At 47.2% G+C, this 13,414-nt stretch overlaps 1 protein-coding gene across 1 annotated transcript in view; it reads left to right on the top strand.

The window, feature by feature from the left end:
• Window positions 1-13,414, top strand: part of PLAT (plasminogen activator, tissue type) — a 47,582-nt gene that overhangs the window by 26,518 nt on the left and 7,650 nt on the right. Inside the window, exons 6-12 of the mRNA XM_069766910.1 lie at window positions 738-848; window positions 1,173-1,347; window positions 6,855-6,946; window positions 8,066-8,237; window positions 10,878-10,963; window positions 11,045-11,240; window positions 12,445-12,581. Coding sequence (XP_069623011.1) covers window positions 738-848; window positions 1,173-1,347; window positions 6,855-6,946; window positions 8,066-8,237; window positions 10,878-10,963; window positions 11,045-11,240; window positions 12,445-12,581 — 969 coding nt within the window. The remainder of the gene's footprint in view (window positions 1-737; window positions 849-1,172; window positions 1,348-6,854; window positions 6,947-8,065; window positions 8,238-10,877; window positions 10,964-11,044; window positions 11,241-12,444; window positions 12,582-13,414) is intronic.

Consider the following 13,414-nt stretch of genomic DNA (forward strand, 5'->3'; position numbering starts at 1 on the left):
CCTCTTCCCACAATCGCATACAAGATTTTTTTCCGTTCATTGCCCTACTCTGGAACTATCTATCCCAACACATCAGACTCTCGCCTACCATGGAAACCTTCAAAAGGAACCTGAAAACCCACCTCTTCCGTCAAGCCTACAACCTGCCATGACCACCAACCCACCTTACTGCTGCACGACCAGCTCTGCCCTCACCTTCTGTATCCTCACCCATCCCTTGTAGATTGTGAGCCCTCGTGGGTATTGTCCTTTCACCTCCTGTACCAGTCGGTGATTCGTTTGTTCCCGATTATTGTACTTGTTTTTTTATTACCCATAGCCCTTTTCACATGTAAAGCACCATGGAATAAATGGCGCTATAATAATAAGTAATATTTTTTTTTACAAAAGGGGTGCTGCAAATGAAAAAGTTGACAAAATGGATGTCACAGATGAAAAAGTACAAAAAATAGGTGTACTAAAAAAACATCCAATTGAGGTTGTCTCCATTGCACAAGGGCAATGTCATGGCCCGAAAAGCGTGTGATTAATGCAAACTCCTCCCAAAAGTAACAAGTTTTTAGTTTTTTCTTTGGTGGACATTCTCTATGAATCTAGTGGGTGCGGCTTAAATGCCGATCTTGGTTGGTATGAACACCGTCAAAGAGATGAGTGGGGAGGTTTTGTCCATGATTGCGTCTGGGGATGGCTCGGGACAGACCAGAAAAGTTTATTCTCTCTCATGCTGTTTTCAACAGATTGTACAGAGACCAGGTGTTACAACGGAGGACGATGTCTGCAGGCGCTGTACTCCCCAAATTACCTGTGTAACTGCCTTGGCGGATTCACCGGAGAGCACTGTGAGATAGGTATGTGGGGGGCGCCAGGTTGTACTGTATATAGTGAGGCTATAATATGGACAGGGTGCACTGTATATGGGCCCTTAGAGAGAAGGGGACAACTTAGTGGCTACTTAGTAGGGAAATTGGTTCAGGACCCCCCAACTATAGGGAAACCGCTAACAAGGGTGTGGACACTTGTTCCAATGGTGCGAAAAAACACTGGGGAGGTCAAACCTGGCAGTTATGGGGGGTATATTGGCCCTCAACCCTTTGACATATATAATTGAGGCAGAGTACCTCTTTATATTATTTATGTCCGGTCATATTTAGTATCTGATTATCACTGTGCAGATAATTTGGCTTCCTGCTACGAGGGTTCAGGACAGTCCTACCGAGGAAACCACAGCCGGACATACAGCGGACAGGTCTGCGTGAACTGGAACTCGCAGGGGCTTAATCAGAAGCCATACAACGCCCAACACCGTGACGCGCAACAGCTCGGCCTAGGAAACCACAACCATTGCAGGTACCAGCAGCACTGCGGCATGAGCTATGTGTATACTGCCCCCTACTGGTATAGAAACACTGGTTCAGAAACTTTGAACTTTAACCTTAAAGAAGACCTGTCATTTGCCCCCCCCCCCCAAAAAAAAAACACAAACAAACAAAACAAAAACAAAACCTCCGCCCTCTGATTTCCTTCAAAGACTCCAGTTTTCTCCTGCATGCTAGTAGGTCCCTGGCTCGTGGGTGCATTTGCAGAAGCATTAGATTGCAAGCTCTTCCGTTCCAGGTAGCAGAGTGAATTAATTTTTTTGCTGTTCAGATCTTCACGAGATGTCTGCACGACAGGAACATGTCTGACGGCATTGCCATTCTATGACAGCAAGCAGAGTTCTTGTTAAATTGTGGGGAACGGAAAGTGCCAGAAATGTTTAATAATTACAGTGATAATGTGTTTTTAACATTAACTGGAAAATTGCTGTAGGGAACTCAAAGTGGCAGTTACTTCTCCTGCCCCTGCCAAGATAATATGGCGACAAGTCATAAAACTTGTGAGTGTCCTATTACAAGGTTCTCAGTTATGAGGCCATTATTATGTTATAAGCCCTGTGTGTATGGGGATCCATAAACAGCACAGGGTAGAATAAATTAGCTGCTTCTGATCAAGCCACAGCGCCACTTTTGTCCATAGGTTGTTTCTGGTACGGCAACTTCTTAGAAAAAGATTGCAGAAGTAACAATCCCTCTTCCTTTCTCCCTTCCTCTTTTATTCCCTCCTATTTCTTTTTTCCCTTTCTCTTTTCTTCCTTCTTCTTGCTTATTATTTTATTCCTTTCTCTCCTTCCTTTTCTTCCTTCCTCTTCCATTCTCTCTTTTCTTCTTTCCTCCTCCTTCCTCTTTTCTTCTTTCCTTTTCCTTCCTCTTTTCTTCTTCCCTCTTCCTTCCTCTCCTTCCTATCTTTTATTTCTTCTACTCTCTTCCTTCCTTTCCCTTCCTTCTTCTTCTTGTTCCTTCTCCATTCCTTCATCTTCTTCCCCTTTTATATCTTCCTCTCCCTTACTTCTTTACCATCCTTAATTCATCTCCTACCCCTTTTATTTCTTCTTTTCCTTCGTTCCTTCATCTTATTCCCCTCTTTTACTCAATCCTCTCCCTTCCTTTTTCTCTCTTCCTGCCTCTTCTCTTCCTCCCTCTTCCATTCTCTTTTCTTCTTTCTTCTTCCTTCTTCTCCTTCCTTCCTCTCCTACCCCTCTTTGATTTCTTCTTCTCCCTTCTTCTCCTTCATTCCTTCATCCACTCTTTTATTCCATCCTCTCCCTTACTTCTTTAACATCCTTCCTTCTCTCTTTGTTCCTCTGCTTCCCCTTGTTTCTTCCTTTCTTCTTTTGTGTCCTTTCCCACCTTTCTTCCGTTTTCCTCTTTCTTATTTCTACAATAATTCTCTGCAGCATCATGATTTGCTGTCAATCAATAGGAATTTTTTTATCTATTTCAAATGGATGATAACCTATGTTGGCCATGAGATGACGCATCGGTGTATGGCTCGCTCTTGGCCGTGAGATGGACACTCCGGTGTATGGCTCGCTCTTGGCCATGAGATGGACACACCGGTGTATGGCTCACTCTTGGCCATGAGATGGACACTCCAATGTATGGCTCGCTCTTGGCCATGAGATGGACACTCCGGTGTATGGCTCGCTCTTGGCCATGAGATGGACACTCCGATGTATGGCTCACTCTTGGCCGTGAGATGGACACTCCGGTGTATGGCTCGCTCTTGGCCATGAGATGGACACACTGGTGTATGGCTCGCTCTTGGCCATGAGATGGACACTCCAATGTATGGCTCGCTCTTGGCCATGAGATGGACACTCCGGTGTATGGCTCGCTCTTGGCCATGAGATGAACACTCCGATGTATGGCTCACTCTTGGCCGTGAGATGTACACTCCGGTGTATGGCTCGCTCTTGGCCGTGAGATGGACACTCCGGTGTATGGCTCGCTCTTGGCCATGAGATGGATACACCGGTGTATGGCTCGCTCTTGGCCATGAGATGGACACTCCAATGTATGGCTCGCTCTTGGCCATGAGATGGACACTCCGGTGTATGCCTCGCTCTTGGCCATAAGATGGACACTCCGGTGTATGGCTCGCTCTTGGCCATGAGATGGACACTCCCGTATATGGCTCGCTCTTGGCCATGAGATGGACACTCCGATGTATGGCTCGCTCTTGGCCGTGAGATGGACACTCCGGTGTATGGCTCGCTCTTGGCCATGAGATGGACACTCTGATGTATGGTTCGCTCTTGGCCATGAGATGTACACACCGGTCTATGGCTCGCTCTTGGCCGTGAGATGGACACTCCGGTGTATGGCTCGCTCTTGGCCTTGAGATGGACACACCGGTGTATGGCTCGCTCTTCGCTGTGAGATGGACACACAGATGTATGGCTCGCTCTTGGCCATGAGATGGACACACCCACACCGGTGTATGGCTCGCTCTTGGCCATGAGATGGACACATCGATGTATGGCTTGCTCTTGGCCATGAGATGAACACTCCGGTGTATGGTTCGCTCTTGCCCATGAGATGTACACTCCGGTGTATGGCTCGCTCTTGGCCATGAGATGGACACTCCGGTGTATGGCTCGCTCTTGGCCATGAGATGGATACACCGGTGTATGGCTCGCTCTTGGCCATGAGATGGACACTCCAATGTATGGCTCGCTCTTGGCCATGAGATGGACACTCCGGTGTATGGCTCGCTCTTGGCCATGAGATGGACACTCCGGTGTATGACTCGCTCTTGGCCATGAGATGGACACTCCGATGTATAGCTCACTCTTGGCCGTGAGATGTACACTCCGGTGTATGGCTCGCTCTTGGCCGTGAGATGGACACTCCGGTGTATGGCTCGCTCTTGGCCATGAGATGGATACACTGGTGTATGGCTCGCTCTTGGCCATGAGATGGACACTCCAATGTATGGATCGCTCTTGGCCATGAGATGGACACTCCGGTGTATGGCTCGCTCTTGGCCATGAGATGGACACTCCGGTGTATGGCTCGCTCTTGGCCATGAGATGGACACTCCTGTATATGGCTCGCTCTTGGCCATGAGATGGACACTCCGATGTATGGCTTGCTCTTGGCCGTGAGATGGACACTCCGGTGTATGGCTCGCTCTTGGCCATGAGATGGACACTCCGGTGTATGGCTCGCTCTTGGCCATGAGATGGACACTCCCGTATATGGCTCGCTCTTGGCCATGAGATGGACACTCCGGTGTATGGCTCGCTCTTGGCCATGAGATGGACACTCCCGTATATGGGTCGCTCTTGGCCATGAGATGGACACTCCGGTGTATGGCTCGCTCTTGGCCATGAGATGGACACTCCCGTATATGGCTTGCTCTTGGCCGTGAGATGGACACTCCGGTGTATGGCTCGCTCTTGGCCATGAGATGGACACTCTGGTGTATGGTTCGCTCTTGGCCATGAGATGTACACACCGGTCTATGGCTCGCTCTTGGCCGTGAGATGGACACTCCGGTGTATGGCTCGCTCTTGGCCTTGAGATGGACACACAGGTGTATGGCTCGCTCTTCGCTGTGAGATGGACACACAGATGTATGGCTCACTCTTGGCCATGAGATGGACACACCGGTGTATGGCTCGCTCTTGGCCATGAGATGGACACACTGGTGTAAGGCTCGCTCTTGGCCATGAGATGGACACTCCGGTGTATGGCTCGCTCTAGGCCATGAGATGGACACTCCGGTGTATGGCTCACTCTTGGCCGTGAGATGTACACACTGGTGTGTGGCTTGCTCTTGGCCATGATATGGACACTCCAATGTATGGCTCGCTCTTGGCCATGAGATGGACACACTGGTGTATGGCTCGCTCTAGGCCATGAGATGGACACTGGTCTATGGCTCGCTCTTGGCCATGAGATGGACACTCCGGTGTATGGCTCACTCTTGGCCATGAGATGGACACTCCCTTGTATGGCTCACTCTTTGGCCATGAGATGGACACTCCGGTGTGTGGCTCGTTCTTGGCCATGAGATGGACACTCCGGTGTATGACTCACTCTTGGCCATGAGATGGACACTCCCGTATATGGCTCGCTCTTGGCCATGAGATGGACTCTCCGATGTATGGCTCGCTCTTGGCCGTGAGATGGACACTCCGGTGTATGGCTCGCTCTTGGCCATGAGATGGACACTCTGGTGTATGGTTCGCTCTTGGCCATGAGATGTACACACCGGTCTATGGCTCGCTCTTCGCTGTGAGATGGACACACAGATGTATGGCTCGCTCTTGGCCATGAGATGGACACACCGGTGTATGGCTCGCTCTTGGCCATGAGATGGACACATCGATGTATGGCTTGCTCTTGGCCATGAGATGAACACTCCGGTGTATGGTTCGCTCCTGCCCATGAGATGTACACTCCGGTGTATGGCTCGCTCTTGGCCGTGAGATGGACACTCCGGTGTATGGCTCGCTCTTGGCCATGAGATGGATACACCGGTGTATGGCTCGCTCTTGGCCATGAGATGGACACTCCAATGTATGGCTTGCTCTTGGCCATGAGATGGACACTCCGGTGTATGGCTCGCTCTTGGCCATGAGATGGACACTCCGGTGTATGGCTCGCTCTTGGCCATGAGATGGACACTCCGATGTATAGCTCACTCTTGGCCGTGAGATGTACACTCCGGTGTATGGCTCGCTCTTGGCCATGAGATGGATACACCGGTGTATAGCTCGCTCTTGGCCATGAGATGGACACTCCAATGTATGGATCGCTCTTGGCCATGAGATGGACACTCCGGTGTATGGCTCGCTCTTGGCCATGAGATGGACACTCCGGTGTATGGCTCGCTCTTGGCCATGAGATGGACACTCCCGTATATGGCTCGCTCTTGGCCATGAGATGGACACACCGGTGTATGGCTCGCTCTTGGCCATGAGATGGACACTCCCGTGTATGGCTTGCTCTTGGCCATGAGATGGACACTCCGGTGTATGGCTCGCTCTTGGCCATGAGATGGACACTCCCGTGTATGGCTCGCTCTTGGCCATGAGATGGACACACCGGTGTATGGCTCGCTCTTGGCCATGAGATGGACATTCCCGTGTATGGCTCACTGCTTTCTATAGCAATCTCTTACCATACTGTATACAAGATCTCTGCTTGCTGTCATTTCATAAGAACTTTTATATGTGAAGTGGATAATAATCTGTATTAGACCAGTGATGGACATCCAGGACATCTAGGCCGGGTTCAGACGCTCGTACTTCATGGTCCGTATTTGGACCTCAGTAACTGTACTGACCGTCAGTCTCCTGACCTGAGCTGACAACCTAAAATATGTTTATGAGGCTGTAAATTCGGGTTGTCAGTTCCGAGGCAGGAAACCATTTTGGTGGAGGTCCAGCAATGAGATATTTCTATGATCTGTAGAGTGAATGAACTCCTGCGTGAGGGAGATTACAGCCATATATTATCTTACAGGAATCCGGATGGTGATAAAAATCCCTGGTGTTATATATTTAAGAATGGGAAGTACATCTGGGATTACTGCAGCGTGCCCGCCTGCCGAAAAAGTGAGTGCCAGCAGCACACCCTGGAGAACGGCCATTGTCAGACCGCAGGAAGCCGCTCACAGGAGAACAATGACATCCTCCAGCCATTATGGGCATAAGTCACACGTAGTGATGGAATTATTACCGCCATCTAATTACTGCATACACCGTTATTACATACAGGAATACACACAGGCGTCGCTTAAAGGGGTCGTCCAGCTTTGTGGACATTTTTTTTTTACTTAAGAAATAGCTAAAAAATATATTTTTTGCAATTGGATTGCATTACAAATCTTGCCCCATTTGATTATTACACTCATTGTTTCCCTTCACATTCTGTTTTGATGTGATAAATCAGCTGAGAACAGAAACAAGAGAGTTACAAACTCCCCATCAGAATAAGCTCACTGATGGATCCTTAGTTATCTCATTCTGCAGCCAGCAATAAAGGGCTATAGAATACAAATGGTGCAACGATTTAAATACAAGCCAGTTGCAAAACATTTTGGCCCCAAATACCTGCAATGAAGTAAAAAAAAAAAATTCACAAAAGGTGGACGAGTCCTCATGGGGCCCAATGCAAAATTTTAACAGTGCCCCTGCCAACTGTGTGCCCTTTATACTATCCCCATCAGGCCATCATAGTGAGCTAACAGTCAGAAAAAATGCAATACAAACTCCCCACCAGACAGTCAAAATAAGCTCACTGATGGATTCTCAGTTAACTCATTCTGCAGTAACACTGAGGCTATAGAAGGCAAATGGTGCAACAATTTTTATTTTAACTCAACTGCAAAAATGATTTTTAGCCCCTATTACTGACATTTAAATAAAAAAAATTGTCCCCAAAGTCGAAAGCCAAGAAGTGTTGGGAATTGTTCTTGCCATGTATGCTGCACCTATAATGATCGTTCTTGAAGAGTCTTACATGGAAGTCATCTGAAGGTCACAAAATTCTTTTATTTTGTCTCCACCTAGTGGTCATAAGTGGTACTTTTTAAAAAAAGATAAAATATATATATTTTCCATCTGGTCTTTCTGCGCCATGATGTGACGACTGCGCAGACAGATAAATGACTAATGACTGATTGAGTATCGGTGAAACGTCTGATGTCTAATAATGACATTCCTCCTGACCAGACGCGACAGACTGTTACTCTGAGCGAGGGACCACCTATGGGGGATCGTGGAGTACCACCCTATCTGGTGCCAGCTGCCTACGATGGGACTCACCTGAACTGAAGAATAAGCAGTTTAGTGCCTGGAAAGGCAGCGCCCGCAGACTGCGGCTGGGGAGCCACAACTACTGCAGGTGAGATTTATTGCTTGAAAATCTGGTATTTTATGGCCAGGGGGTACTACCTTATGTCACACTGAGGGTCCCTATTGACTGCGTTTTCCCCATAAAACAGATTCTAGAATGTTGTTTCTACAAACACTGCGTTGTGTCGTTCCTCAGTTATTCCGCCCGGAAATGTAGAGCTAAATTGACAATGGCGTTCCCGTTCTTCATTTATGTCTGTAGCTGTAGCGCTCACATACTCGGCAGCGCTGTAGACATACTGGCATCGTTCACACTGGTCAATAGCACGTTTACCAACTTTCACAGTGGGTGGTATTTGTCGCCCAAACTACTCTCCCTTTACCATGCCATGCACCCTTCACGCCTCTTTTCCTGCCCCCTAACTGTGAGGTTGGACCCCGATCATCTCTAGACGGAGGCTTTAGAGCACCCAGGCGATTTGCTAAATCTTCCGTGAGTCTGGGAGGTCTTTTGTAGATGTCCGGGCGAGGGGGGCAAATGTGGAGCTTTTATATGTTGGAACAGTGACGCCCAGTTGTCAATTTAGTAATTCATTTCCAGGAGGAATACAGAGGAATCATGCAATATCGACAGACTTAAAAATGGTATTCCCATCTCCGAGATCCTATCCTAATACGTAGTTGGTGAAATAATAATAATAGTATTAGCATATACAGTTAGGGCCAGAAATATTTGGACAGTGACACAATTTTCGCGAGTTGGGCTCTGCATGCCACCACATTGGATTTGAAATGAAACCTCTACAACAGAATTCAAGTGCAGATTGTAACGTTTAATTTGAAGGGTTGAACAAATATATCTGATAGAAAATGTAGGAATTGTACACATTTCTTTACAAACACTCCACATTTTAGGAGGTCAAAAGTAATTGGACAAATAAACATAACCCAAACAAAATATTTTTATTTTCAATATTTTGTTGCAAATCCTTTGGAGGCAATCACTGCCTTAAGTCTGGAACCCATGGACATCACCAAACGCTGGGTTTCCTCCTTCTTAATGCTTTGCCAGGCCTTTACAGCCGCAGCCTTCAGGTCTTCCTTGTTTGTGGGTCTTTCCGTCTTAAGTCTGGATTTGAGCAAGTGAAATGCATGCTCAATTGGGTTTAGATCTGGAGATTGACTTGGCCATTGCAGAATGTTCCACTTTTTGGCACTCATGAACTCCTGGGTAGCTTTGGCTGTATGCTTGGGGTCATTGTCCATCTGTACTATGAAGCGCCGTCCAATCAACTTTGCAGCGTTTGGCTGAATCTGGGCTGAAAGTATATCCCGGTACACTTCAGAATTCATCCGGCTACTCTTGTCTGCTCTTATGTCATCAATAAACACAAGTCACCCAGTGCCATTGAAAGCCATGCATGCCCATGCCATCACGTTGCCTCCACCATGTTTTACAGAGGATGTGGTGTGCCTTGGATCATGTGCCGTTCCCTTTCTTCTCCAAACTTTTTTCTTCCCATCATTCTGGTACAGGTTGATCTTTGTCTCATCTGTCCATAGAATACTTCTCCAGAACTGAGCTGGCTTCTTGAGGTGTTTTTCTGCAATTTAACTCTGGCCTGTCTATTTTTGGTATTGATGAATGGTTTGCATCTAGATGTGAACCCTTTGTATTTACTGTCATGGAGTCTTCTCTTTACTGTTGACTTAGAGACAGATACACCTACTTCACTGAGAGTGTTCTGGACTTCAGTTGATGTTGTGAACGGGTTCTTCTTCACCAAATTAAGTATGCGGCGATCATCCACCACTGTTGTCATCCGTGGACGCCCAGGCCATTTTGAGTTCCCAAGCTCACCAGTCAATTCCTTTTTTCTCAGAATGTACCCAACTGTTGATTTTGCTACTCCAAGCATGTCTGCTATCTCTCTGATGGATTTTTTCTTTTTTTTTCAGCCTCAGGATGTTCTGCTTCACCTCAATTGAGAGTTCCTTTGACCGCATGTTGTCTGCTCACAGCAACAGCTTCCAAATGCAAAAACACACACCTGGAATCCACCCCTGACCTTTTAACTACTTCATTGATTACAGGTTAACGAGGGAGACGCCTTCAGAGTTAATTGCAGCCCTTAGAGTCCATTGTCCAATTACTTTTGGTCCCTTGAAAAAGAGGACGCTATGCATTACAGAGCTATGATTCCTAAACCCTTTCTCCGATTTGGATGTGGAAACTATCATATTGCAGCTGGGAGTGTGCACTTTCAGCCCATATTATATATATAATTGTATTTCTGAACATGTTTTTGTAAACAGCTAAAATAACAAAACTTGTGTCACTGTCCAAATATTTCTGGCCCTAACTGTACCTCCAATTAGAAATGTAATATAGTTCTTCTGATTCACTGTGCCTCTTTTCTCATGTGCAGAGCATTAGAGTAGCTTAGGTATCCATGGTTACAACCACTAACAGCTAACTGTCACTATATGAGAGGTCATAACCATGGATACTAAGCTACTGCAATGCCCTGCACATGGTGCAGGCCACATAGCTTATCAGAAGAACTATCCTACATTTCTAATTTGAGATATTTTCGATTAATATTACACCTAGTACATATTGGGATAGGATCATGGAGATGGGAATACCCCTTTAATATATAGATTTCTAAAGCCGTTTACTTTGCAGGAATCCGGACAATGACATCCGTCCTTGGTGTCATGTGATGAACGGCACCGAAACGTCCTGGGAGTTCTGCGACGTCCCCCGATGCCGTAAGTGACAGCAAATGATTTCTCAACCAGGAACGCAGGAATGAATTAGTCGTCTAAAGTGTTTTTTTTCTTTTCTAATAGAAACTTGTGGAATTCGACGACCTCAGCTAATGCCTCGCTTTAAGATCGCCGGGGGTAGATCCACACATATAAGCTCTCACCCATGGACGGCGGCCATCTTTCGCACCTCCAGGGGTACAGCAGAGTATTTTCGTTGCGGAGGAACACTCATAAATTCCTGCTGGGTGGTGACGGCCGCCCATTGCCTCCATGAAGAGTGAGTCATTTGTTTGTCTGACCATGGATGATGCCGAGTAGATGTTGGGGCTGACTATGGATGATGCCGAGTAGATGTCAGGGCTGACCATGGATGATGTTGAGTAGATGTCGGGTCTGACCATGGATGATGCCGAGTAGATGTCGGGTCTGACCATGGATGATGCTGAGCAGATGTTGGGGCTTACCATGGATGATGTCGAGTAGATGTCGGGTCTGACCATGGAGGATGCCGAGTAGATGTCGGGTCTGACCATGGAGGATGCCGAGTAGATGTCGGGTCTGACCATGGATGATGCCAAGTAGATGATGCATCTCCAGGGGTACAGCAGAGTATTTTGGTTGCGGAGGAACACTCAAATTCCTGCTGGGTGGTGACGGCCACCCATTGCCTCCATGAAGAGTGAGTCATTTGTTTGTCTGACCATGGATGATGCCGAGTAGATGTTGGGGCTGACTATGGATGATGCCGAGTAGATGTCGGGGCTGACCATGGATGATGTTGAGTAGATGTCGGGGCTGACCATGGATGATGCCGAGTAGATGTCGGGTCTGACCATGGATGATGCCGAGTAGATGTCGGGTCTGACCATGGATGATGCCGAGTAGATGTCGGGTCTGACCATGGATGATGCCGATTAGATGTCGGGTCTGACCATGGATGATGCCGAGTAGATGTCGGGTCTGACCATGGATGATGCCGAGTAGCCGTCGGGTCTGACCATGGATGATGCCGAGTAGATGTTGGGTCTGACCATGGATGATGCCGAGTAGATGTCGGGTCTGACCATGGATGATGCCGAGTAGATGCTGGGGCTGACCATGGATGATGTTGAGTAGATGTCGGGTCTGACCATGGATGATGCCGAGTAGATGTCAGGTCTGACCATGGATGATACCAAGTAGATGTCAGGTCTGACCATGGATGATGCTGAGTAGATGTTGGGTCTGACCATGGATGATGCCGAGTAGATGTCGGGTCTGACCATGGATGATGCAGAGTAGATGTTGGGGCTGACCATGGATGATGCAGAGTAGATGTTGGGGCTGACCATGGATGATGCCGAGTAGATGTTGGGTCTGACCATGGATGATGCCGAGTAGATGTCGGGTCTGACCATGGATGATGCAGAGTAGATGTTGGGGCTGACCATGGATGATGTTGAGTAGATGTCGGGTCACTCACTGACAGCTTTTCTTTACAGGGTCTCCCCAAATAGGTTACGGGTAAAACTGGGGCGGACAATGCAGGTTGTGCCGGGCGAGCAAGAGCAAAGTTTCAGAGTGGAACGAATGCACATACACCCTCACTTCGATGATTTCACCTTTGACAATGATATTGGTGAGTGTGCACTCTCAGAATTTTTACTTTCATGCCCAATATTTAAAAAAGACCCGTCACTTCCCGTAATTTTTTTTTTCATCTGGTGTAAATTCCGCTGTTCTCCTGAATCCGGCAATGTTTTCTTTTTTTCCTGCTCCTCTCCATTCCTGAGATATGTCCTCCTGTCCACCATTTATAAACCTTGTCATGTTAGAAAACTGGGAGTGGTTCTGAAGAACACGCCCCACAGAGAAGAGCCGAGAACCATGCAGGGACGGACTGGAACTGAAACTCAGCCCTGGCATTAGAAAGCACACAGGCCCCCTGAACCTAACATATAACCCTGTCTGGAGCAAATCAACATTTATTACAATATTTCTAATAATACCGCCATATAAGATAGAACAATAATAATACCGCCATACTGACCATTAACCAAAACCTCTGTATGAGGACTGATATCACCGCCATACAGTGACCGTATAATGCTATTATGTTATTATCCGCTTTACTCTTCCTTGACCCCTTATAACACTGACCCTGCACCTCCTTATAATAATACAAACACCCTCTGTGCTTTCTTATAACAATAATAATGCCTCCTTGCTTCCCCTAGAATGATATTGACCCCCAGTGTGCCACCATAAGACCTCATTCACACTGCCGTATAACATGGCCGAATACGATCTGAAGTTTTATGGGAGAACACTCAGCCCAATGTTATACTATGGGGCACTGCAGAGCTCCAATTATTTTCTCATGCCGATTGCGCCACAAACTGTACTCAAAGTATGATACCACACACAGTAGGAATGTCAACACAGTATGATGTCTACCAAAGCCTCCCATAC

This window comes from Ranitomeya imitator, chromosome 4 (genome assembly GCF_032444005.1).
Source record: "Ranitomeya imitator isolate aRanImi1 chromosome 4, aRanImi1.pri, whole genome shotgun sequence".
NCBI classification, from domain to species: Eukaryota; Metazoa; Chordata; class Amphibia; order Anura; family Dendrobatidae; genus Ranitomeya; species Ranitomeya imitator.